The following is a 23,874-nucleotide window of genomic DNA, read 5'->3' on the forward strand; positions in this document are numbered from 1 at the left end:
ATTCAAATCCCCGATCATAAATTGAGTAAAATCATCCGCTAACAAAAAAAAGAGTAGGAAACATGAAAATAAAGCAGTATAGACTATAGAAGCAAAATTTGAATTTGAAAGCAAAAGTAATACTTACGTAATGAAAGGAAAAATATCTTAACAGTGATTAACTTTGGATAATTACAATTCAACAACAATGTGAATGGTTAAGATTTTCATAATAATCCTATCAATGGTAGGATTAGTAGGTCATTTAAAACTTTCACACAATTCACGAATGGCATGAAACTTTTAATTTTCCCAATTTAAACGGAGGTGGATTCTATGTATATAGACAGAACCCCAGATATCCTCAAATTCATATATTCTCTCTTTACCATTCCACCATCTTTTCTAAATAAATAAATATTACACATTAATCGCATTATTCTTGTTTCTACCTCTCTTTCTTTCTCCAATACTATTTCCCTCTATAAAGACTTGTCACCATTCTCTCCAATAATCCCACCTAAAAAGATGGATTTTTTCAGGCCTTTCTTGTTCTTTCTTCTTACATTCTTTGTCCTTTCATCTGCTCTTGACATGTCTATCATCAGTTATGATGAAAAGCATGGAGATTTAGGGACAACCCATTATCGTACAGACGATGAAGTTAAGGGATTGTACGAATCTTGGATTGTTAAGCACGGAAAGAATTACAATGCCATTGGAGAAAAGGAGAAAAGATTTGAGATTTTTAAGGATAATTTAAGATTCATCGATGAGCAAAACGCTGAGACCAGACCGTATAAACTTGGGTTGAATCGATTTTCTGATCTTACCAACGAGGAGTACCGTGCTGTGTTCGTGGGTGGACGGTTAGACAGAAAGACGAGGCTGTTGAAGAACCCTAAAAGCGAGCGTTACGCTTTTAAGGCCGGCGAAGAGTTGCCGGAATCCGTTGATTGGAGAGAGAAAGGCGCCGTTGCCCCTGTAAAAGATCAAGGCCAATGCGGTGAGTTTTTTTCTTTTTCTTTCAAATGAAGGAAAGCTCTGCTCTTTTATGGTAAACATGTATTTTTGCTGTTGTTCGTTTACTCTGTTTTCGGAGTGGGACCAGGAGGAAGATACTTGCAATGGAGGGTTCACAAGAGTCTTGGTTAGGTCAAAAGTTTTGATTTTTATGTTGTGCTTGACCTATTCTGTCGTATTTTAGGTATCTGAGATTCTTTTCGGGAACAACAACAAACTCAGTGTAATTGGGGTTTGTGACCCCGGCCTTGAGAAGACACGGAGGTTGTTTTCTATAGACTCTTATCTCAAAAAGACAATCTAATACTTAACTTTAGGAATGGAAGTGTGAAAGCAAAGAAATGTAGGAATACAAGAATACAAGACTGATACTAATACTTACTTCGGGAATGGGAATGGAAAAGCAAAAGCAAAGGAGTCGAGCACCTATTAACCTTCTATCATAATTCTCGACCTCCACAGCCTCCTGTCAAGGGTCATATCCACAATGAGCTGAAGTTACGTCGTCATATCCTGCTTAATGACTTCACCCTAACTAGAAAAATAAGTTGTTGCTGTGTCTGCTAGTTAATCTTCATGAAAATGTACAGTCAAAGCTGAGATCCTGATTTAGTAAAGTGCCAATTGGAATTTTTATTTGCTTTGGATGCTAGTGTTCTCTCCCTGTCACCATAGACAGGGTAAATACAAAAAGATATAGGTGTATATTTTTGATATATTACATATACATACTATAAACAAAATTTCGTTAAACTTGCTAAGTTGTTTTAAAGGGCAGGTCTATGATACGGGTGTAATCAGCAAGCATGAAGATTCTAAATCTGAATTGACCATAATTTTATGATATAAATTAAGCCTAAGCCATGAAGATATATTTGGATATACTAGGTGTTACTCTATAAATTTTAACTTAATCTCCTAGGTGATTGTTGTTTAATCTACCTTTGATTATGATGAAGTCCATATGTCGATTGAGCATGTGAGATATCTGTGTTATGTATGGTCATCATTTTGACTGAAGTTGAATATTTTTCTTATGAAGGGAGTTGTTGGGCATTCTCGACGGTTGGTGCTGTTGAAGGAATAAATCAAATTGTAACCAGTGAATTAATTTCCCTATCAGAGCAAGAGCTTGTTGATTGTGACAAGAGTTATAACCAGGGCTGTAATGGTGGTCTCATGGACTACGCCTTTGAATTCATCAAAAACAACGGTGGCATTGACACTGAAGATGACTATCCTTACCATGCCAAAGATGGTACTTGTGATTCTAACAGGGTATGTTAGACCATACTCTCTAGAAAACATCCAAAATATTACTCATGTCTTTCACAATGTAAGTTTTATATAGTATGTAATTGAGGGTCTGCTAACAAATTTTAGTCTTTCAGAAAAATGCCCGGGTTGTCTCCATTGATGGATATGAAGATGTTCCTGTAAACGACGAGAAGTCGTTGATGAAGGCACTGGCAAATCAACCAGTTAGTGTTGCTATTGAAGCTGGTGGCAGAGCTTTCCAACACTACTCTTCTGTATGAGAACAATTCTCTTTATGTACCTTTTAGTATGTGGGCGGATCAAGATTAGCGTCTAGTTCTGAAAATATATATTGTTTGTGCACTCTAAATTCTGGATTAGTTATTGCAAATCTAGTATGCCTAATCTGCAAACACGGCTTCTAACGCCTTGTTTTTCTACTTAAAAAACTACCATACTCATTTACACTTCTTTTTTCCTTCAAATCATGCAGGGTGTTTTTACTGGATATTGTGGAACACAACTAGACCATGGTGTTGTTGTAGTTGGCTACGGAATAGATAATGGTTCAGATTACTGGATTGTGAGGAATTCATGGGGTCCTAACTGGGGAGAAAGTGGATACATTAGGCTTGAGCGCAATTTTGCTAATAGCACTAGCGGAAAGTGTGGAATTGCAATGGAACCCTCTTACCCTCTTAAGAATGGCGTGAATCCTCCTAATCCCGGTCCATCTCCTCCTAGTCCTGTAACACCATCAACTGTCTGCGACGAGTACTATAGCTGCCCTGAGGACACTACTTGCTGCTGCATTTATAAGTATGGCGAATTCTGTTTTGGCTGGGGATGTTGTCCTTACGAGTCTGCTACCTGCTGTGATGACAACTACAGCTGCTGTCCACATGATTATCCTGTCTGTGATGTTAATGCAGGCACTTGTCAAATGGTAAGATTTTCCTCCCTCCTACTCACCTTACTCCCTCCGTCCCAAAATAGGTCCGTTTTTTCTTCTAGAGTCAAGTATGATGAAAATATACATTGTCAAATTGGTGGTTGGAAGTTCACATAGTTTGAATCTCGAGAAGCAAAAAACTACAAATAATTTGGAACAGGAGTAGTTTACTTTTAATAATGTTAGTGTCCAGGTTAGCTTGTGCTTACCTAGACAATTTCATTGAGTAGTTGATGCCTATCACCAACACAAGTTTCTGCTAATCTACTCATCCTTCAAAGACTTAAATAAATGAGAAGAATTTACCTAACCTTTTGTTATTCCTGCGATAACTTGAACCCTCATCTCACGATTTTTCACAGTTTTATTAGCCCTTAGGTCACCCTTCAGGGTGCAAATTCACTCATTTTGCTCTTTACGTTGCTCTTGTATAAAGAACTGTTAATGTTCAACTCAAGATTACAACAATATACCCTGTGAAATCCCACTAAGTGTGGGTTTGAGAGGGTAGAGTGTGTACGCACACCTTATCACTACCTCGTGAAGGTAGAGAAGTTATTTCCGGAAGATTATCAGGGTTCAACTCAAGATTACTTATCACAAATTTGTTTTTTTTTATGTGACAGAGCAAGGATAATCCATTGAAGGTGAAAGCGTTGAAGCGAGGGCCTGCTACTGCTAGAGTAAACTGGTCAGGGATGAAAACTAACAGGAAAGTGAGTTATGCTTGAGTAATTTATAAACTGTAGGTGAAAAAGGCAAAATGCTCGTGTTTAGGAGAGCTGTTCAATATGTGGCCTCGGGCAGAATGCATGTTTCTGTCATATGTTAATTGGTTTAGTTAGTAATGTTTTTTAATTATTATTTGGACAAATTTTAGAATGTGTAAATATTCATCTTTAAATTTCTGAATGAAAATTCTAAGTACTGATTGATAGATATTGGAATTGTTTTCTTTATAAGCTTAAAAATCCCATCAATTGGATAAACTGTGCTTCAAAATTAAGGTAAGCTCTGCCCTTTTCAATTTACATTTTTTGCAGAGACAAGTGTTAAAAATACACTTAAACTATTCTTTTTTTTGAGTTTATGCCTAAACTATCAGAAGTGTGAGTTTCATACCTAAATTATCACTTATTAATTTGAGAAACACATCTCAGTGGTGTGTGTAATGCACTCTCTGCTCTCTTTATTTTTTTGCAAAAATTTTGCCACATGGATAAAATATTTCATGTTGACAAAAATTAAATAAATTATTAATATTAATTAAAAGTTAAAGACTAAATTATTTTTATCCCAAAAAAAGAAATTATTTTTAAAAAATTAAATTTAAAATATTTTTTTCACCCACTACACCAGTCCTTCCTCCGCGACAATCCCCATCCTTTTATTTTTTAAAATTTCTTATATAAAATATTTTAAAAAAAAATCATACTTCACCCTTCCCCCACTTCTTCCTAAAAAAATCTTATTATTTTAATCTTTAAAAAAAATAAATTATACGCACCCCATCTAACCCTCTAATCTTAATTTATTTTTTATTTTTTTTATTTTTATTTTGAGTTAGATATGTACATATATTTTTAGGAAAATATATTTTTTTCTACTTGCATATCAAATATAACAAAAATAAAAATTATATTTTAAGAAAAGTCTTGCGGCAAGTAAAAAATATTTTTCTAAAATCATATGTATATTTCTAACACAATTTTTTTAAAAAAATTGAAAGCGGAGGATTAGGTGGGGCGGGATATAAATTTTTAAAAAATTAATATCTAAATTATTATTTGAAGGGGGAGGGGGATGAACTAAGAATTTTTTTTTAAAAAAATTTTATAAAAGAATTTTAAAAATTAAAAATAAAACTAAAAATTCGGGGGAGGGGGGGGGAGGTATGGTGAGAGAAAATGGTGGTGTGGGATAAGAAAAATATTATTTTATAATTATGATTTTTTTGGAGGGGGGCGGCGATATAGTAATACTTTAATATTTAACTTATAATAATTTATTAGATTTTTGTGAAGGTGAAATATTTTATTCATGTGGAGTGTGATGCGATAATTTTTTTTAAATGAAAGAGAGAGTGTAGTACATGCACTATGATGAGAGTATAATAAAAGAGAGAGATGTGTTTCTTAAACTAATAAGTGATTGTTTAGCTATGAAACTCACATTCTCAATAGTTTAGGTATGAAATTCAAACAAAATGAATAAATTAGGTGTGTTTTTAATACTTATCTCTTTTTTATATTATTTTTGTTGCACTTTCTCTTCTGAAAAAAGTGTATTCATTTTTTTCTCCTATATTAACCATATATTTCTTGATTAAAAAGTACATATATTTTTCTTTAAGTCCTGATGTTCTATTGCCATATTAAATCTTCAATTAATCTAAATTTATTCCGATTTTGATCCTCATGTTATTTGGGTAAGCACATTGACCTAAATATGTGATGATACTATTTTAAGTTGTCAGTTATTAAATAGTTAACAAAATTTGTGCTTAAAAAATATACTTTAAAAAAAGAAAAAAAATACTGGCATGGGGTAGGGTTGGCTAATGAATTTTGTTCTCCCAACTCTATTTTCTTTAACTATAAAAATGTTTATTAGGTTAAATAGTAAAAAGTTAACCTAATAAATCAATCTTCCTTTCTGTTTACTTATTCCTCTTCTTTATTTTTCTTTTTCTTTTAATAAAGTAGTGCTAGATTTTCTATTTCTGTAACTATTTAATATCGGTTAGCTAAAAGGAACAAAAACACACATTTAAGTTGATTAAAGATTTGATGTGCTTAACCAAATAATATAAGGATCAAAATTGGAATAAAACAATAACTCAAAGACCAAAAAAGCTATTTGCCCTATTTGTTAAGAATGGTAAATAATCTTTCATTACTTAAAGTAAAGTACTTGCCACAAAGAATCTACACTGTTAATTTAAATTAAATAAATTTTCATTATGTTAAGTGGATAAGTTTTCTAATAAAAAAAATTAATAGAACGTATAACTACATATTTATAAACATTTTTTTAACGAATCTTTGCTTCTCTCAAGTTAGAAGTATCTAGAGTGTTACCACGAGATTTTTTTTATAAATATTTCTTTTATCTTTTTTTAATTAGAGAAACTAATATAAATAATGTTTCATAACTTGGATTTTAAAAAAATCGTATACAAACTTCTTGCAGATTATTTCCAAATTCTTTATAATAAAAAAAAGATCTCGATATAGTAGTATTTCAGATATCTCAAGTTCTCTTTTTCTTTTACTAATAAAGGGTAGTGCACTGAAGAGTAAAGAGGGAGCTTTTAGGAACAAAGTGCCAAATGTCAGATGTTTAGATACGTAACGACGTAATGAGGGAGAAAAGAAAATAACTGAAAGTGTAAGGATCTCTGGATAAATATTGCAAAGTTCATTGGATTTGTTTCGATCTGTCAAAGAGTCTCCTTTCATCTTCACGATAGAGACGAAACTAAGACGTTTAATTAAAGCATACAAGTCGGAGACACAATACGCCGCCGTGCAAAACCGACCGACGCCGTTGCCTCCGATTCCAAGTTGTTCTATTTCTCTTCGCTGTCAGACAAGTTGGAGATAAAATACGACGCCGTCGCTGTTGGCTCTGATTCCAAGCTGTTCCACTTCTCGTCGCCGCCTCCGCCTGTTTTGAGTTAAGCATCTACATATACCTTACTGTGTGTTTAATTTGTTACTCAGCACTTTCCAATTCGCTGAATATTGCGGATCGGTGAATTAGTTTGTCCAAATCGGTGGATGAAAGTTAGTTTTGGATTTTTTGCTAGTTGACTTAATGGTAGTTTCTAGATCACTGTTTGTTTCTCTATGTGGCAATGAAATATATTCTAGCTTTTAGTGTATAGTTCTGTTATTAATTGTATAGATAATTCTCATTACACTAGGTAGTAATTGCACCCAAGGGTGTGGCCATATGGCCTAGTGTCAATGAAGTGATTGAGAGCCTGAGGTCTTAGGTTCAAATTCTATAGGAGACAAAAATACAGGTGATTCTTTCTATAACCTTGTTGTTGGTGGGAGGTGAGAGGTATACGTGGAATTAATCGAGATGCGCGATATTGGTCTGGAACAGTCATCCAAAAAAAAAATCTCATTTACACAATATAATACCTATATGATAAAAGATTTGTTTGTATTTTGTTCTTATTTGTATGCCTTAGAACTTGAATGGTCCGTTATCGGACAATCACACCGTCAATGATCACTGAACTAAACACTTGTATAATTGCACAGCGAGGGGTTTGTTGAACAATGAGTGTTCGTTCATGTGTGGTAGGGGAACTCTGTGTTTAACATGAAGTTGAGGTATAATGATGGAAGGGGAATGGGTTTTTGGGCTTGGAACTTGTGTGGTGATTTCTTGAATGATTGCCCACAAGAGAAGATTTTATTTCCTTGACAAAGATATTATGTTTAAACGATGTAAATAAATCAGGGTCTCATGGAATTATCCAGATTTTGAGCATGCAGGGATGAAGGAATAGTTTGTCCATCGGGGAATTCTCGGGTAACAAGAAAAAGATAGAGAGAAAAGGAATAGCGTAAAAGTAATGACGGTCTATCAAGAAATATGATGCAAAGTAAACATCTGTGAAGATAGAGTGGTTTCAGAATTTTTTTATTTTCCTGGAAACAGTTGAGTATTACAATCTTATTACTGAACATAAAAATTAATAGAAGTCCTTGCGAAGTCATTGATTGTGCAAGTACAAAGTTTTTTTTTTGAATGAAGAGGATAGATGGAGTGAAATTTTGAGTTATCATCTAAGGTGACTTATTACTGTGTTAAGTGAATTACTAGATTGCTGATGAAATCAACTCAATTTCCAACCTTAATCTTTGTCATTGTAGATTTCCACCTTGCTTGTGTATGCAGGAGTCCCTGTCACCAACTCACTAGCACATACGCAGATAAGGATGACCACAGATATATGTTCCTGATGTGCATAGATGTATCGGTGTAGAGAAGAATGCTGTGTGTTGTGATAGCTGGCTTGATTTTTTGAATGTTTAATGTAATATATATTCTTATGAAAATGTAAGATCTCAATGTTGTTTGATAGATGGATATTGATTTAGTAAAAAATATGCAAATGCATAAATGTTTGTATGATTTAATGTGTATCAACATCGGAATTTTTTCTATGCAGCTTCTTGATGAACCCCACTTAAGCTGCGAGGTATTCCAGTCCATGTTTGCTGATGCCTGATAATCTGTCATTGCAGTGAAGAAATTTGGCCCAGTGTAATGGATTCTGGATCTGCTGATCTATCAAATTCACAACCTGTTACAACATCAAATGTAGCAAGATCTACTGCAGTGGAGTCTGCACCGGTTCAGTCACCAGAAGAGGTGCCTTCAAAGCTCTCTACTTCAGGCATCTCGTCATGGGCAAAAAATTTAAAAATTCCACAACCGTTCACTGGGTCCCAAGATGAACAATCACCCGGAAATGCTTCCAAATCAACCTTTGCTCGTTTAACTGGTGGGCTCGGAATGCGTCTGTCCCCTAAATCTCCTACAGATGAACATCATGGTGAAACATCAACATCGCCAACCAGTTTATTTGGAACATTCACCAAAGGATTGGTTGACTCTTCGAAGAATGCAGTGAAGGCGGTGCAGGTTAAAGCGCGACATGTTGTATCCCAGAATAAGAGAAGATACCAGGTAAGGTTTTTTTTTTTCTTTTTCCTGTTAATGATTCAAATATTCTCCTCATTCTTATATTTTTTCCATATGAGAAGATCATCAACTACTAAAACACCTTAATATTGTTGTTTGCCTCTCTTCCTACTATGAAGAACCATTGTGGTTTGTATTCTTAAGTTGATTGGTTTAATTCTGCCACACTCGTTTAAACTTTTCAGTTACTTGTATTTTTATCATCTATCTCAATCAACTTGCATCTGTATTACGGAAATTGAACAAAATGTTATACACACTTATTTCCTACGTCACTATGTGAGAGTTGATACACTGCTCTTTGGGTTGTTGGAAGTTCGATGTAAGCCTGCATTGAAATGGGCGTGATTTTCTTCTTAAAGAAAGTGTAACGTCATTGTAGACGATTTTCAACTATGTTGTACTTGGAAGGAATATGTTGAGCTTCCCTTTATTTGCCAGACATTTGTATGTAGTCTGTAGTTAAAACACTGCCAACACTGTAATAGGATAATGTATATCTATGCAAGACTCAGTAATTAAGATCCACTAACTCCATTCTTTTATGACTCTGTGATGCCATCACATCTTTCTTGGTCTCCAATTGTAGGGATCATGAATGTTGTTATATGCCTTCGTGTGAACTATTGACGGTGTGATGTCGTCCTTGAGGTGGATGATAAGTAGTAAGAAGGATTGTTACAATAAATACAAATGGTCTGTACTATTAAAAATATAACAATATTCTAGTGCCAACACAATGGGTTACCTGCAATATGGTGATCACTTCCATGTTTGTTACCATTGAATCCTCTAGGGATAGAACTTTTTCGGTGGGAGCGGGAGTGCATCTTGATCTGTGCTATAAATATTAGCTTTCTTTATCATTTTTATTTTTGTGAGAATTTTTCTTGTGCACCTTAAAGCATCTTGCATTTACTTCTTTAGATATTTCACGTTCATATTGTTGCATACTGCAGACCTTAGATAAATAAATCAAATAATCCTCTCCAATGTGTTACCTGGAATACAGTAGTCACTTCTATTGAAGCTGAAAGACCATAAGATATGTTCTTTGAAATTAAAAGGACTTGATACCTGCCATGTTCATGGTAAGATTGAATCCTCTAGGGATGGAACTTTTTGGGTGTGAGCAGGAGTGCTTCTTTGTCTGTTCTGTAAATATTAGCTTTCTTGATCATTTTGATTTTCACAAGAATTCTTCTTGTGCACCTTAAATTAACTTGCATTTACCTATTTAGATATTTTGTGTTTATATTGTTGCAGACCTAAAATAAATAAAAGGGCTAGTTTCAAATATATACAATAAAGTAATTAGTTTACGACAAATATAGCCATGTTTTATTTACATAAAAAATAGTCAAAAGTTATAACAGGTATACACTGACTATACAATATAGTTTGTCAAAAGTCATAGAAAGTATACAGTGACTATACTATATAGCTTACGTATACGTGAGTTGTACACTGACTATACCTTATGATGCACTTAAAAAGTTGAATATATTTTAACTATATATGAAGTATACACTGACTATTCATTCTCGATCAACTCAAAATCACCTCGAAACAGCCTCAATTTTAGATATGAAATCATTTCGATGTTTTGCGTCTTTTGATATATAATTTGCTCAAAACCGTTCATGTTTTCGGTACGTGGATTTAAAAAAAAAAGAGGAGAAGACGAAGAAGATAATCCACTCAAAATCACCTCTAAACAGTCCCAAAATTTAGTTATTAAATCCTCTCGTTGTTTCGAGTCTTTTGATAGATAATTCGCTCGAAACGATTTACATTTGAGGTACGTCAATTTTTTTTTAGAAAAAGAGGAGGAGAAGAAGAAGATGATGATGAAGAAGAAGTAGAAGGAGGAGAAGAAGAAGAATGGGGTGGAGGAGGAGGAGGAATAAGGAATAAGGAAGAGATGCCATTAATGGCTAAAGTGGAAGGAAGAAGAAGAATCTATGGCCGATGGCCAATTTGGCCATGTTTCTTGTAAATAAAATAGCCGAGCGGTTCTTTAATATAATTAACCCTAAATAAAATGATCTCCTCTTTAATAGCCTAAGCATTTCGGTTGAGTTGGTCACATGATTCAATGTGGTATTAGAGTTGGCAAAGAACTTAGATGTGAATCTCTGCGGCACCTATGACCACTTGCTTGGCCTATGTCAGACTCGCACATGAGGAGACAGGTTGAAGAGCTATATAACCAAACAAATAGAAGTTGTCCCTTCTCTACGCGTTAAGCTTTTAATTGATATAGTAGACATTTTTCTTATGAAAAACATTTTTATCTTCATATATTAATGTGGCAGTATTCTTTTACCAGGAAGGAGGATTTGATTTAGACTTGACCTACATAACAGAGAATATAATTGCCATGGGCTTCCCTGCTGGTGACATGAGCTCTGGCCTTTTTGGCTATGTTGAGGTCAGGAAGCTTTATTCTTCATTGCTTGAAGTCAAATAATTATCATGTTATGTGGTTAATTTTTAATTTGATTACATGAAATTTGATATTCAGGGGTTCTACAGAAACCACATGGAAGAAGTAATTAAATTCTTTGAAACTCATCATAAGGTAATAATTTTGAGATCTCGTGCAAAGTAGTCTATTTCAATTTCAGTTGGGCCAGTCTCTGGAAAGCCACTTATCCTTCTATTTTATTGCTATATTTGAAATACTCTGTATATTCAATCACTTTGGTCTTGTAGGATAAATACAAAGTATACAATCTTTGTGCGGAAAGATTGTATGATGCTTCTCTATTTGAGGGAAAGGTGTGTTTCCATTCTTTCATCTCTTTTAGTTTTCCTGTTCACTTTCCTGACTTTCATTTGTATGTTGCACCTAATTTGGTAAACATATACCCTACCTTTGTTCTCCTTGAATGCTATGGTGAAGATGAGAATTATAATTTTTTTGAGGAAGATGAGAATTATAATTTTTTTTGGAGGAAGATGAGAAATATAAATTACTTCACTCCAGTTGCATAAGCAACCACTCTAAACAACATATTTTCAGTGGTTCAAGAAGTTACAAAAGGTTTCACACTCCTCGCGCAAAATGATATGAATAACTCGAATTCTGCTTAAAATATTACACCCTATTAGATTAACTCGTAGGTACAACCAAACACAGCTAATGTCCTTTTCTTTTTTCGTTTTGGGAGCTACAACTAGTATGACATGCAATTTTTGTCTTATTTCCAATTAGATTGTGTGATATAAAAGGGAGATAATTGATGGAGTGCATGATGGTGGTGAGCTTAGTAATTTTCTAATACACGTTTGAGATCAATAAGGTCACCGTTTTTAATGGCTATTCCTAACTTTAATAATCAGCTTTTGATAAATGATACACTTGTTTTTTTTGTCTCTGTTGGGATTTGAACCTAAGAATACCCACTTCAATGACCACTAGGTGATTTCTTCTGAATGTTCCCATGTGGCCTAGCCTTGGTGGGCTGAGTTACTTGGTACATGTTGCTAGTGGGAAGTGACAGGTATCCCGTGGAATTAGTCAAGGTGCACGAAAGCTAGCCCCGGCACACAGTTATAAAAAAAAAGTACATGCTTTTGGATAAGTAGTATAGCAACATACCCAACATAAACATAGTGGAATGTTAGGGGGGTTGCTATGCTAGTAGATAGTGCAACTGTTTGCAACGTCTACTAAAATCTTTCTGTTAACAGACTTCTATTGTTTAATGTTCAAACGTACATGCCTTTGGATAACTAGTATAGCAACATACCCAACATAAACATAGTGGAATGTTAGGGAGGTTGCTTTGCTAGTAGATAGTGCAACTGTATGCAATGTCTACTAAAATCTTTCTGTTAACAGACTTCTATGGTTTAGTGTTCAAACTTCTGAAAGACCAAAACTCTTTCCAAGTCCTTTTAATTTTAGGTTAGGTAATTCCTGAAATTTATCTACAGATAGATGAAGACTTGAGCCCTTTATTGTTAGTCTGAACTTGATGCAAGTTAGTAAACATATCTTTGTCATTTTATGTTTTTTAAATGAGGTATAATGTATAGCTTCTGGGAAGGTGCTTACTATTGTTTGCGACAAAATGGGTAAATGGTCAAAGTAGGCCCACCAAATTATGTCAGACTGAAATAGTCGGCATGGTTTCTAGTTTTTGTCTTTTCAAGACTTACAAATGGTGGCCCATTTGAGCAAACCACAACTGATTAAACCAACAAAAATCCCCCCTTAACTTTATGATGCCGACTCTGAAGTTTCTTGATTCATTTTTCTTTTCATAACTGTGTGATACAGGTTGCTTGTTTCCCATTTGACGATCACAACTGCCCTCCTATTCAACTCATTATATCGTTTTGTCAAAGTGCATACTCATGGTTGAAGGAGGATATCGAAAATGTTGTGGTTGTGCATTGTAAAGCAGGAATGGCAAGAACTGGTTTGATGATCTCTAGTCTTCTTCTATACTTGAAGGTAGTATTTTTTTGTTTTTTTGTCATTAGATTCATAAGTTATCAGATTGTTATGGGGTCTTATTGTTCAGTTTAAAGACAATTAAGTCACGATCTTCTTGCAGTTCTTTCCTACAGCAGAGGAGTCTATGGATTACTACAATCAAAAGAGATGCGTAGACGGAAAAGGACTAGTCCTGCCGAGCCAGATTGTATGTTAAAATATTACTCTTTTTAAATCTCCACTCCTCCAATAGTGTACTGACAAGTGTAGTGCTATTTTGCTGCTAGAGATATGTCAAGTATTTCGAACGCGTCTTAATGTACTTTAATGGAGAAAACCAGCCTGGACGCAGGTACATCCCTCGATCCTTCTTGCTTCAAATTCACCTTCAGTTTTTCACTCGGTTACAATTGCTAGAGGAGAGAAGTGTGGTCAACGAGAAACGATTTGAGTTTAGTCCTTGTCAACGTCATTCTTACAGGTGCATGCTCAGAGGATTTCGCCTGCATAGGTGCCCTTATTGGATAAGACCTTCTATCACCGTATCTGATCATAATGGTAACTTGCATCCTTTTTCTAGATTATTAAATTGAAATTATACTACTAGAAATAGATGGTCACGCCCAATGTTAATTCAGTAGATGATCTATCTGCTATTGTTAACCTGACATAATTGTAACGAGTTACTTTGGTATTGGATAACCGATATCCATATTGGAGTCTGAAAAGGCTGGCTGAACAAGTTGTGAGATACCTACGTTTACGAAGATGTTCCATGCAGAATTTTCCTAATATTGTGCTAACAGTTGTGGAGTTTTATTTGCAATCCCTTCTTACATTATAATCGTTTCTGTGTTTTTCCTTCATGATGGTTTCTCATTGGTGGATTATTTATCTGTAGGTGTACTCTTTTCATCCAAAAAACATCCAAGAACCAAGGATCTATCGGTAGGTTTAATTAATGTGTCGTGTCATGTCATGCTGTGACACATTCATAAACTGCTACAGCATTCATATCCATACTAATATTGGATTTTAATGTGGAATTGAACCTGCGGTATTAAGTTCTGATATCCAGGAGGTAGTAGTGTAGCTTGTTTCTCTGTTTCATGTACATCTGTATACTTAAGGAGGTTAAAAAGTAAGCCTTATACTTTATACCACTTTATTTGTGGTACTCAAAAGATCATCCTAACAAAGGTATCACATATATTTATAATTGTTCAAGCTCATACTCTTTGTTTCTCTCACTATTGTTGTTATTATGTTTTTTTCTGCAGCCTGAGGATTTTTGGTTCAATGCACCAAAGAAAGGGGTAGTGGTTTTTGCTCTTCCAGGGGAGCCTGGCCTTGCAGAATTAGCTGGGGATTTCAAAATTCATTTTCATGACCGTCAAGGAGACTTTTACTGGTAAAATTACTAATATGAGGATTTTGAAGGAAAATTGTTTACTTTTGTGCTTCATGGACCACTAAGTCGTATAAAAATTCCTATGACTTAAATTTCCATTGTATCCCCTGGAAACTCTTGATACTTGTAAAAGGATATGCTACTACCAGATTTCCCTTTATTGACCTATGTATAATGCACTATAGATTGCTGAATTATTACATCCTTTACGCCTCTTGGAAATGCTATGATAGAAATCATTCTGTACAGATTTTACTATGTGTTATCTTTGTCCTATCAGTCCAACTTGTATGGTTTCATTAAATTTCTTCTACTAGTACTCCTATAATGGAATAAAGTACTTATCTGTCAAAAGATAATACTATTTACATATAGATGAATGAGTCAAGTGTATATTATTTATGTTAATGAATTAGGTATATTTCAACTTAAAACTTCAAGTTAATTTTACTGCTTAAAGGTGCATAAAAGCACCAATATATCTAATCTTAGACAATTTGGGATTCCAACTCTATTGTACGGGGTGGAGTGTTGGCCAATCAAGAAACTTCATGTTCAGAAGATGAAAGTCGCGGAAATGCGAATGTTGCGGTGGATGTGTGGGCACACTAGGATGGATAGAATTAGGAATGAAGATATCCGAGACAAGGTGGGAGTGGCATCGGTGGAGGACAAGATGCGGGAAGCGAGACTGAGATGGTTTGGGCATGTGAAGAGGAGAGACACAGATGCTCCCGTGCGGAGGTGCGAGAGGTTGGCTATGGACGGTTTCAGGAGAGGCAAAGGTAGGCCGAAGAAGTATTGGGAAGAGGTGATTAGACATGATATGGCACAGTTGCAGCTCACCGAGGACATGACCTTAGATAGGAGGCTATGGAGGACTCAGACTAAGATAGTGGGCTAGGTGGCCTATTTTTTCTCCATAGTAGTCGTAGTCGCGCTCATTTGTTTAACATATGATTTTTGCATGAGATTACTGCTTATATTAGTTGGCCCAGTTTACTTTGGGTATCCTATTTTATCTATAGTAGTTAATGCTCCTTTATCCCCGATCTTTCCTACCTTGACTTTATCGCTCTCATTATTCATATTTTTATATTGTTTGCTATATGTCTGACTCTACTGACCTATGTCTTGTTTTCCTTGTTTCTCCTCCCTTGTTCTTCTCTCTTAAGCCGAGGGTCTTTCGGAAACAGCCGCCCTACCTTTTAAGGTGGGGGTTAGGTCTGCGTACACGGTACCCTCCCCAGACCCCACATGGTGGGACTATACTGGGTTTGTTGTTGTTGTTGTAGACAATTTGGGATTCCGACTAATATGGACTGTTAGGGTCACAAATATAGGACTCGGAAACTTTGAACTTGATTCCACAGCCCTAATTCATTAACATAAATAATATACACTTGACTCATCCATCTATATGTAAATAGTATTATCTTTTGACAAATAAGTACTTTATTCCATTATAGGAGTACTAGTAGAAGAAATTTAATGAAACCATACAAGTTGGACTGATAGGAAAAAGATAACACATAGCAAAATCTGTACAGAATGAAAAAAATAATCTGAAATAAGGTTTAGGGGAAAACTACGACATCACTCATCAACAAAAGCTTATTGTACTTTTACAGTAGGAGAAAAGGAAGAACTGAGATTTGTCAGTACATTTATGTGAAATCTCTCTGTTTGATTTACTCGATTAGATCCCCTCTGCTTAGTGAGACACAGGAGGAAGCAAAGGCTCCTAATTAGGAACTCATATCCGTCTTTTGATCTTTCAGTTGGCTGAATACAACAATGATAGAGAACAGGAAAGTCCTGATGACAAGTGATCTTGATGGTTTTGACAAGGTAATTGGTAATTTCTTAGTCACCTGTAATTTCTTATCGGTTCAGTGGATTTTTCGAAGATTAATGGTTCCAGTAGGGGCCCTTGGCGTGTACTATCAAAAAACTTTTTAACACAATTTAGAGCACTCCTTTTCTCTCAAATATATGCTGTCTTCATTTCGTGACTGTTATATGATGGCCTTATTGTGCAGAGAAAATTACCATCACCTGGTTTCCAAGTGGAAGTAGTCCTTGCGGACTATGATGCTGCCTTTCCTGCTCAACCACAATCAGAAACTGCCACCAAAGAATCAGCTGACAGTTCAAGTGCTAATCCTGCCCCCGTGTCTAATCCTACCTCAGGTAGTGAGCCTGCTGACGGAAGTAACATGAACCAAAAACCTGGGAACAATGACAAGGACGATGTGTTCTCAGACAATGAATCTGAGGAAACTGGAATGTCAAAAGCTGGACAAACTAAAGCTGCTTCTGAAGTTTGTGGTCCTGCAGATGCAAAAACCCGTGGATCCAAGAACAATAACGATTCAGATAAAATATCAAGCTTGACACATAAGACAGAACAAGTCTCATTGGGAGACACAAGCTCTGTACACAGTGAGCCCAAAAAGGATGCCTCAGTCGGAGCTACATCTAGTGTTGATGTGTCCAATTCGGTTGGAGGAGTGAGCGATTTCAAGGTCATGGCAGCTGATGCATCTGTTTTCTCATTTGGTGATGAAGAGGATTATGAAAGTGACTAAAGAGGTCTGGTGTGCAAATTCATGAAGATGTACATAATAGCTTGCGGGTGCTAGGGTCTAGCTTGTTGGATTCTGTTCATTTCATTTATGTTGTCATTTTAGTTGTTCATGGATTGGCATTTGATTATCAGTTTCGTACAGCTACCGTAGATTACCCTGGGTTGAAATTGTGCTAAATTTGCAAAACCGTTCTGAAAGTTGTTAATAGAACATTATCAAATGTATTTTACACTGCTTTCCATGACTCAAAAGAACCCGGCGCCTTTTTCTGAGAGGCAGTGGAAGTATTTGAAATGTTATCAAAAGACACTGATTTTAAGTGCCAAAAATAATGTTGGCTGAACTGGCAAAGCTGGTGCTTTAATCAATTAATTGGTGTATTCTCATAGAAAAAGAAAAAGTGAGCCCAAACAAGCACATGATATACAGCTCAGAAATATGATAAGCAGCAACATGAATCTTTTCAGTGTGATCTTAATGTACTTGTCAATAATTCATTATCAAAATATATTTGTCAATAACTTTTTTAACCTGGATTTTGTTGGCCTTTTCCTACCAGGACCAAACAGCAAGTATTGCGTTTCATGTAGTTTAGGCCTAATTCTTTTTCTCAGACAAAAAGATCCAGAGAAAAAAGAAAAAAAAACATTCTGTTCAAGAAGAAGAGTGAAAGTAAAGGGAATGACTTAATCACTCTGCTTGAAACTCTGGGGCAGTTACGAATTAGCATACTCACACTGCAGAGAGAATAGAGGGATAAAATTGAAAATATACGGATTGGACACAAAAATCAAGAATTGGTCTAAATTTATTTTAAAAAAGGAAACACAAAAGTAGTACTTATATCTTTTCTTTTCTGTTATTTGTTTTTCTTATGGTTTAACACCATACAATTGGATGCTTGAGTACTCTTTAAATAAGTATTTTTTATTTATTTTTAATAAGGGGTTATTAGAAGACAGAGAATATAATATAATATTAAATTAAAAATATATATATTATAATATTTTTGGAATCTTGTAATTTTAAGTCAGGATACTAAATTTAGGGAACTACAAAAATAACAGAGTGAAGAAAGTGTAGGAATTTCCTTGTTAATTACTTTCGTCCATATATCCAACTCAGGTTTATAAAATTAATGAATAATTTATTATTTTATATCTATTTTATCGTTATACCATCATTTATTGCCTTTTAATTTGTATGTGAAATCAATCCTTCCTACCATAAAGTAAATGCTTGGTATGACAACTATAGTTCGACTTATTTGAGTAATAGGCGTGTCTGAAACTCAGTCACGCCACGCGGATAAACAAACAGACTTAGTATTCTGTTTCCTTGTCCATGTTTTTGTCATCTCCGCCGCCTTAAAGTGTTGTACTGCAATCAGCTTATGTCAAAATTATAAAGTAGAAACAAAGACGAAACTCGCTCTACTCTATTGATTTCGTGTTTTATCCCTATAAAATTCATCATATTTTTCTGATTGGCAAATTCAAAAGAAGTTTCATGTCAATGATATGTGGCATCCAAGGCCAACTTCTGGAAGTCACGGGTATTTCAGTTTCTTGACTTTCTTCTTTTCTTTATCATAGAAAATGTATACTATAGTTACCTTTTATTGATTTTTGGTATTTGAAAAATCTTGCAGTGGTTTCTTGCAATAGATTAAAAGACACTGAATGGATTTCAAGGCAAGATCCCTATGTTTGTCTTGAATATGGTAGCACCAAATTTCGAACTCGTACTTGTACAGGTGAATGTATTTTTTAAAATTTATCTCATGTAGTAATTGTTTGTACTTTTGTAGTTATTGATTTGTTGTGGAATTATATATAGATGGTGGGAAAACCCCCACATTTCAAGAGAAATTCGTGTTTACACTCATTGAAGGATTGCGAGAGTTTAATGTTGTGGTCTGGAATAGCAATACCCTTACTTATGATGATCTTATCGGAAGCGGAAAGTAATTTTCTTTCTATATATGTTTCTTCATTATATTTCTTGTTTTGTGTTTGTGTACTAATCTTTGTTCAATTTGCTAATTCTAGGATTCAACTACAGAAAGTTCTCTCAATGGGATATGATGATACTGCTTGGCCAATCCAGACCAAGACTGGCAGGTAAATTTGTAAGATTCTAAATATAATAAGAGGAATGCATAGAGTCAATAGTAGTAAATTAAGATTTTGTTGAATTGTTTGTCAGGAAATTTCTCGAAAGGCCAATCACAACTTATAGGATTATGATAAAAATATCTTGTATACATAGTGATGGTCAGTAGGTGCACATAATATGTTTAGGTTGTTGTCTGAGAAAATGCAGAAAGCTTAGTAGCTAGATATTTTTACCGTATTTTTAATGATAAAATGTGATCATGTACAAACCATACAAGAGTCTTTTCATAAAAGATGCTTAAGATTGAGTTATCCTGCATATCAATGAAAAATCTGTCGAACGCCTACAGTGAAGGATCGGATCTGCATAACTTAAAGCATAGAAGAGAAAACCCCAGAACACCTACATTCTTAGTTACGGGTAAATAAAGTGATTTAATCTAACAATGGAAGATGGTTACAAGCCCCTACATTACAGTGATCAAGGATAAGTATCCTCAAGTCATTGAGAAATCTAAAGGATCTAGGACCGCTAATGTAATTGCATTTAAACAAATATGAGAATCATTTTTGGTACTACACCAAGGAACTATTTAACTTGATTAAAAACTTACAGAAAATAATTCCATCAGTCTTGCTGTTTGCCTATCTCAGATGATTAGCTTACTGTTAGTAATAAACATTGTCACTCAGGGTCGGCTCTTGCCTTCAAAAATTAAGGCACATGCCTTATGGGGCCCTCAAATTTTTATCAAGAACAAATTATGTATTATTTTTTTTTTGAAAAAAATAATATTTATGATAAAAAATATATATATTTTTAAAAAAATTATATTATTTTATTTTCCTTTAACACCATTCAAATAAATGAAATCATGAAAACTTTATTTGCCTTCTTGCATTCTCTTAATTAAATAAATAAAACATGTGAAAATGCCCTGTGAGGTGAGCTCATCTCATATGGAATTTAATCACTCTCTTCAATTTTTTGATAAGTTAGAGTACTCACATTATTTATTTCTTTTTTTAAACTCCTTTTCCACTCTCTTTCTTCAATTTTTTTATAAGTTAGCGTAATACTTTGTCAAATATATGAATTAATAGTCGAAAAGTATTGAACAAAGCAAATTGCAAATTCTTTTTTTATTACATCATAAATTTTCAAGCATTACAACAAACATATCAAAAGTTGGGTATACCAAGTTGTCAACTTCTTGCGTCAGATTCTGTGGTTCTAACTCTTATATTTATTTAAAGTTTATCAACTTATTTCTTATAGAATTATGTCAACTTATTACTTATAGAATTATTACTTATAGATATTGTTTAGCATTGAATTGATAAAATCTTACGTAAAACTAATAATTAATTTTTAAAAAAAAAATATTCGAAGAAGTCATTTATATAAAAAAAAACACTAAGTAATAATTTGCATCTAAACGGTTAGAAAAATCAATTTTAAATAAATACATATGAAGTTTATTTATATTTTAGGCCTCTAACCAAAATTTCGCTTTAGGCCCCCAATTATGTTGAGTCGCCCCTGTTGTCACTTGTGCTAAGATCAAATGATATAAGGGGCAATTAACATACTGTTTTGCTTTTAAAAGCCTGCAAGATGGGAGTGAGTTAAAGTTAGTTGGTATTCATTTAGCGATCTTTGATAGTCGTCATCCTTCTCTATTCTCTGTTATTTATACTTCTGAAGCTGACTTTATCGTTGGTAAGGATCAAGGAAGATGTAATCAAACCTCCTTAAAAGGATATGAGAGACTGACCGGTCTATCTTAATTTTAGTTAACTTCTTATCATGCGAAGTATTTGACTCACTGTTTCATTATACCTTGCTTAATTTTACTGATAAGCTTGTTGTATACTTTCTGTTTATAACTACTTTGCATAAGGGCCTACAGTTTAAACCTTTTTCTCTCAGTTATTTCGTTTTTCTTATAAGATTTAGCAACTTATCGTCTGTCGTCATCTTCTTCGATTTTTTTTATGAACGGGTGTCACTACGAGAACTTTTCTTCCCCACCTCGTCATTGATCAGTCATTTTCACAAGGAGCCATCTATCCCTTTAGGCATGCATTAAGTGTTGGCGAATAATAATGGCAGACATGAGAAACCTAAATCAGGTACAGAGTTGTAGCTTAAAGTTGAGGTTTGATATTTCTAGATTGTTGGAAAGAAATCTTAGTTGTTTGATAGGCCTTCTAGCATTTGAGCTGAAGTCAACCCGAGGGATAAACCTTTTCGGTGATCGATGGGGCAATGGCATAGCAGTGTTATGGAGGTGGGTAGGTTTATTGTGCCAAATCTTGATGGATTCATGGAAGTGAAAATATAGTTTTCCATTTTCTGGATTATCCATTTCAGTATGATTGACCGAAGAGAGTCGTTACGCAGTATAATTAACAAGGACATTTTCTTTTAGGGAGTGCTTGTCTGTCATGTGAGAAGAGAAGTAAAGTGAAACATCAATATGTTTTTGTTATTTATTGTATGAAGGACAAAAGCAGAAAAAGGAGAGTTCCACCCATAGATTATCTACCTTTATTTTCTGGATGAACCGTCTATTCTCGTTCTCCCTGGGAGGAACCTTGCTGTCTCACTTCTTCTAGTTCAGATTTTAAACACTTATTTTAGGTATCAAGGTACAGGAAATTATGCCTGAAATTTTGTTCATGACTACGAACCTTGTGATTAACAGAAACCTTCATGTAGGTCTCTGTAACTATCTATATAAGCAATTAATTCAACTTTGAGATTCTCTAAATCTATCGAACGAAACTGTGTTCTATATGTGGATTTTTTTGGTCATTTTGGTTTGGCTCTCGGAGTTGTAATTAATTGAAGTCTCACCACTTATACTGGAGAGATTTTAAAGGATTTGACAGATAGGAACATAAGTGTTGAAGTTTATTCCTTCTTTTACAGGCATGCAGGAGAAGTTCGGCTCATAATGTTCTATGCTAATGCCAATGTAAGTAGTACTGTGATCTATAGCGCCCTCCTCCCCTTTTTGTTCTGGTCCTGAGAGGGGATCATATCTCTGTAATATCTCCTTGACGTGTTTTCTCTTTAAATTTCCAGAAGCCAGCAACAAGTTATGCTCCTCCATCATACACAGCACCACAGCCGCATACACATATGTACTCTGTTCCTCCACCAATAGAAGCTTATCAAACACCATCTCCGTATCCTGCATACCCGCCTCATTCAGCAGCATATCCACCAACACCTTATCCTCCTCCTCAACCAACTGCTTACCCTCCAGCTTATCCACCGCCTTCAGCATATCCTCCCATGTCTTATCCACCAGTTTCAGCATATCCTCCCATGTCTTATCCACCAGTTTCAGCATATCCTCCCGTGTCTTATCCACCACCAACACATGACTACTCTTATCCTCCAGGTGACTATGCTTGTAATACGTAGTATTTTCTTCTTTTTTCCTCTTTCCTAACTTCTCTATGAGGGCTGACTCTTCATCTTTATAACTTTTATCAGGTCCATACCTGGGAACATATCCTCCGCAACCTTACTGAGTCCACCTTCCTACATGCTTGTGTGAAGAATGTGAATATACGTTGTTTATGGAGAAAAATAAAGAATTGTGCATATAGATTTTCACTGAACTGGATTCCCTTTGGCATTTCTATTTTTGTGAATCATCGAAAAATTCAAGGCTTGTTTTCTGTACAATCTCAAGAAAGAAACGGAACTAGTTTATTAGTTTTGTTGCCTGTTTTTTTCCTTCCGTGGGATATAAGGAAATCCTTGAGTCAGACTCAACTGCATTTGATAGTCAGAAAGAGGCCTTGCAGCTGAGTACTGATCGCAGAAGAGTTATTGGTACTTCGCGACATAATTCAGATGATAATATTCTTCAGTCAGTTGCATTTCTGTGGAGTAACAGTCGGAACTAGCTTTATAAATTGAATGAAGAAGCATATCTATACTATAGATTTGCCTCATTTATTAGTCCATTTGATGGCTTTCATCATATAATGGTAATTCTGTTGGACAGTAATTGATCATCTAGTTTGCTGGTTTCAAATATGAAATGGTAAATATTCAACATCTTGCATTTGAATCCATGTCTCAATTCTGAACAAGTTGACAACATCCATATAATATATGAATACAACAAAAACAATCATTATTTGTAAAAAAGTTTAGATTGAGATCGGCTATATGAATTAATGTTTTATTTCTCTAATCAAAGGATGCACTCTTCGATGATAGTCGTGTCACGTCAGGTTGAAATCTGCAATAATCCGATGAATAGACGTATGAACTAGAAAACTCAATTTGTCGTTTTGACCATGTTGTTAAACCACAAAATCTTAAAAAGTCTTTC

The 23,874-nt window shown here is 34.8% G+C and overlaps 3 protein-coding genes across 6 annotated transcripts; all 3 read left to right on the forward strand.

The window, feature by feature from the left end:
• On the forward strand, positions 1 to 4,150 carry LOC129885581 (cysteine proteinase mucunain-like). Its single transcript, XM_055959909.1, has 5 exons — positions 1 to 985; positions 2,045 to 2,280; positions 2,394 to 2,534; positions 2,753 to 3,205; positions 3,838 to 4,150. Exons 1-5 carry the CDS (start codon positions 508 to 510, stop codon positions 3,940 to 3,942), a joined length of 1,413 nt encoding a protein of 470 aa, XP_055815884.1. The 5' UTR covers positions 1 to 507; the 3' UTR covers positions 3,943 to 4,150.
• A 2,332-nt stretch (positions 4,151 to 6,482) lies between these two features.
• LOC129885580 (phosphatidylinositol 3,4,5-trisphosphate 3-phosphatase and protein-tyrosine-phosphatase PTEN2A) lies at positions 6,483 to 17,627 on the forward strand. Of its 4 annotated transcripts, none has more exons than XM_055959905.1 (14): positions 6,483 to 6,889; positions 8,107 to 8,293; positions 8,406 to 8,926; positions 11,274 to 11,375; positions 11,469 to 11,525; positions 11,660 to 11,725; positions 13,233 to 13,409; positions 13,513 to 13,599; positions 13,679 to 13,743; positions 13,873 to 13,949; positions 14,293 to 14,339; positions 14,672 to 14,802; positions 16,584 to 16,653; positions 16,845 to 17,627. In XM_055959905.1, the coding sequence occupies exons 3-14, from the start codon at positions 8,504 to 8,506 to the stop codon at positions 17,391 to 17,393; spliced, it is 1,851 nt and encodes a 616-aa protein (XP_055815880.1). In that variant the 5' UTR covers positions 6,483 to 6,889; positions 8,107 to 8,293; positions 8,406 to 8,503; the 3' UTR covers positions 17,394 to 17,627. The 4 variants fall into 4 exon arrangements, with proteins under 4 accessions (XP_055815880.1, XP_055815881.1, XP_055815883.1 ...); XM_055959906.1 differs by having other exon boundaries at positions 8,132 to 8,293; XM_055959908.1 differs by lacking the exon at positions 8,107 to 8,293 and having other exon boundaries at positions 8,482 to 8,926.
• A 1,038-nt stretch (positions 17,628 to 18,665) lies between these two features.
• On the forward strand, positions 18,666 to 23,500 carry LOC129885582 (16 kDa phloem protein 2). The gene is made up of 7 exons (XM_055959910.1): positions 18,666 to 18,948; positions 19,045 to 19,149; positions 19,233 to 19,359; positions 19,445 to 19,516; positions 22,449 to 22,494; positions 22,605 to 22,926; positions 23,022 to 23,500. Exons 1-7 carry the CDS (start codon positions 18,903 to 18,905, stop codon positions 23,057 to 23,059), a joined length of 756 nt encoding a protein of 251 aa, XP_055815885.1. The 5' UTR covers positions 18,666 to 18,902; the 3' UTR covers positions 23,060 to 23,500.
• The last annotated feature ends 374 nt before the right edge of the window (positions 23,501 to 23,874 follow it).

This window comes from Solanum dulcamara, chromosome 4 (assembly GCF_947179165.1).
Source record: "Solanum dulcamara chromosome 4, daSolDulc1.2, whole genome shotgun sequence".
Classification (NCBI taxonomy): Eukaryota; Viridiplantae; Streptophyta; class Magnoliopsida; order Solanales; family Solanaceae; genus Solanum; species Solanum dulcamara.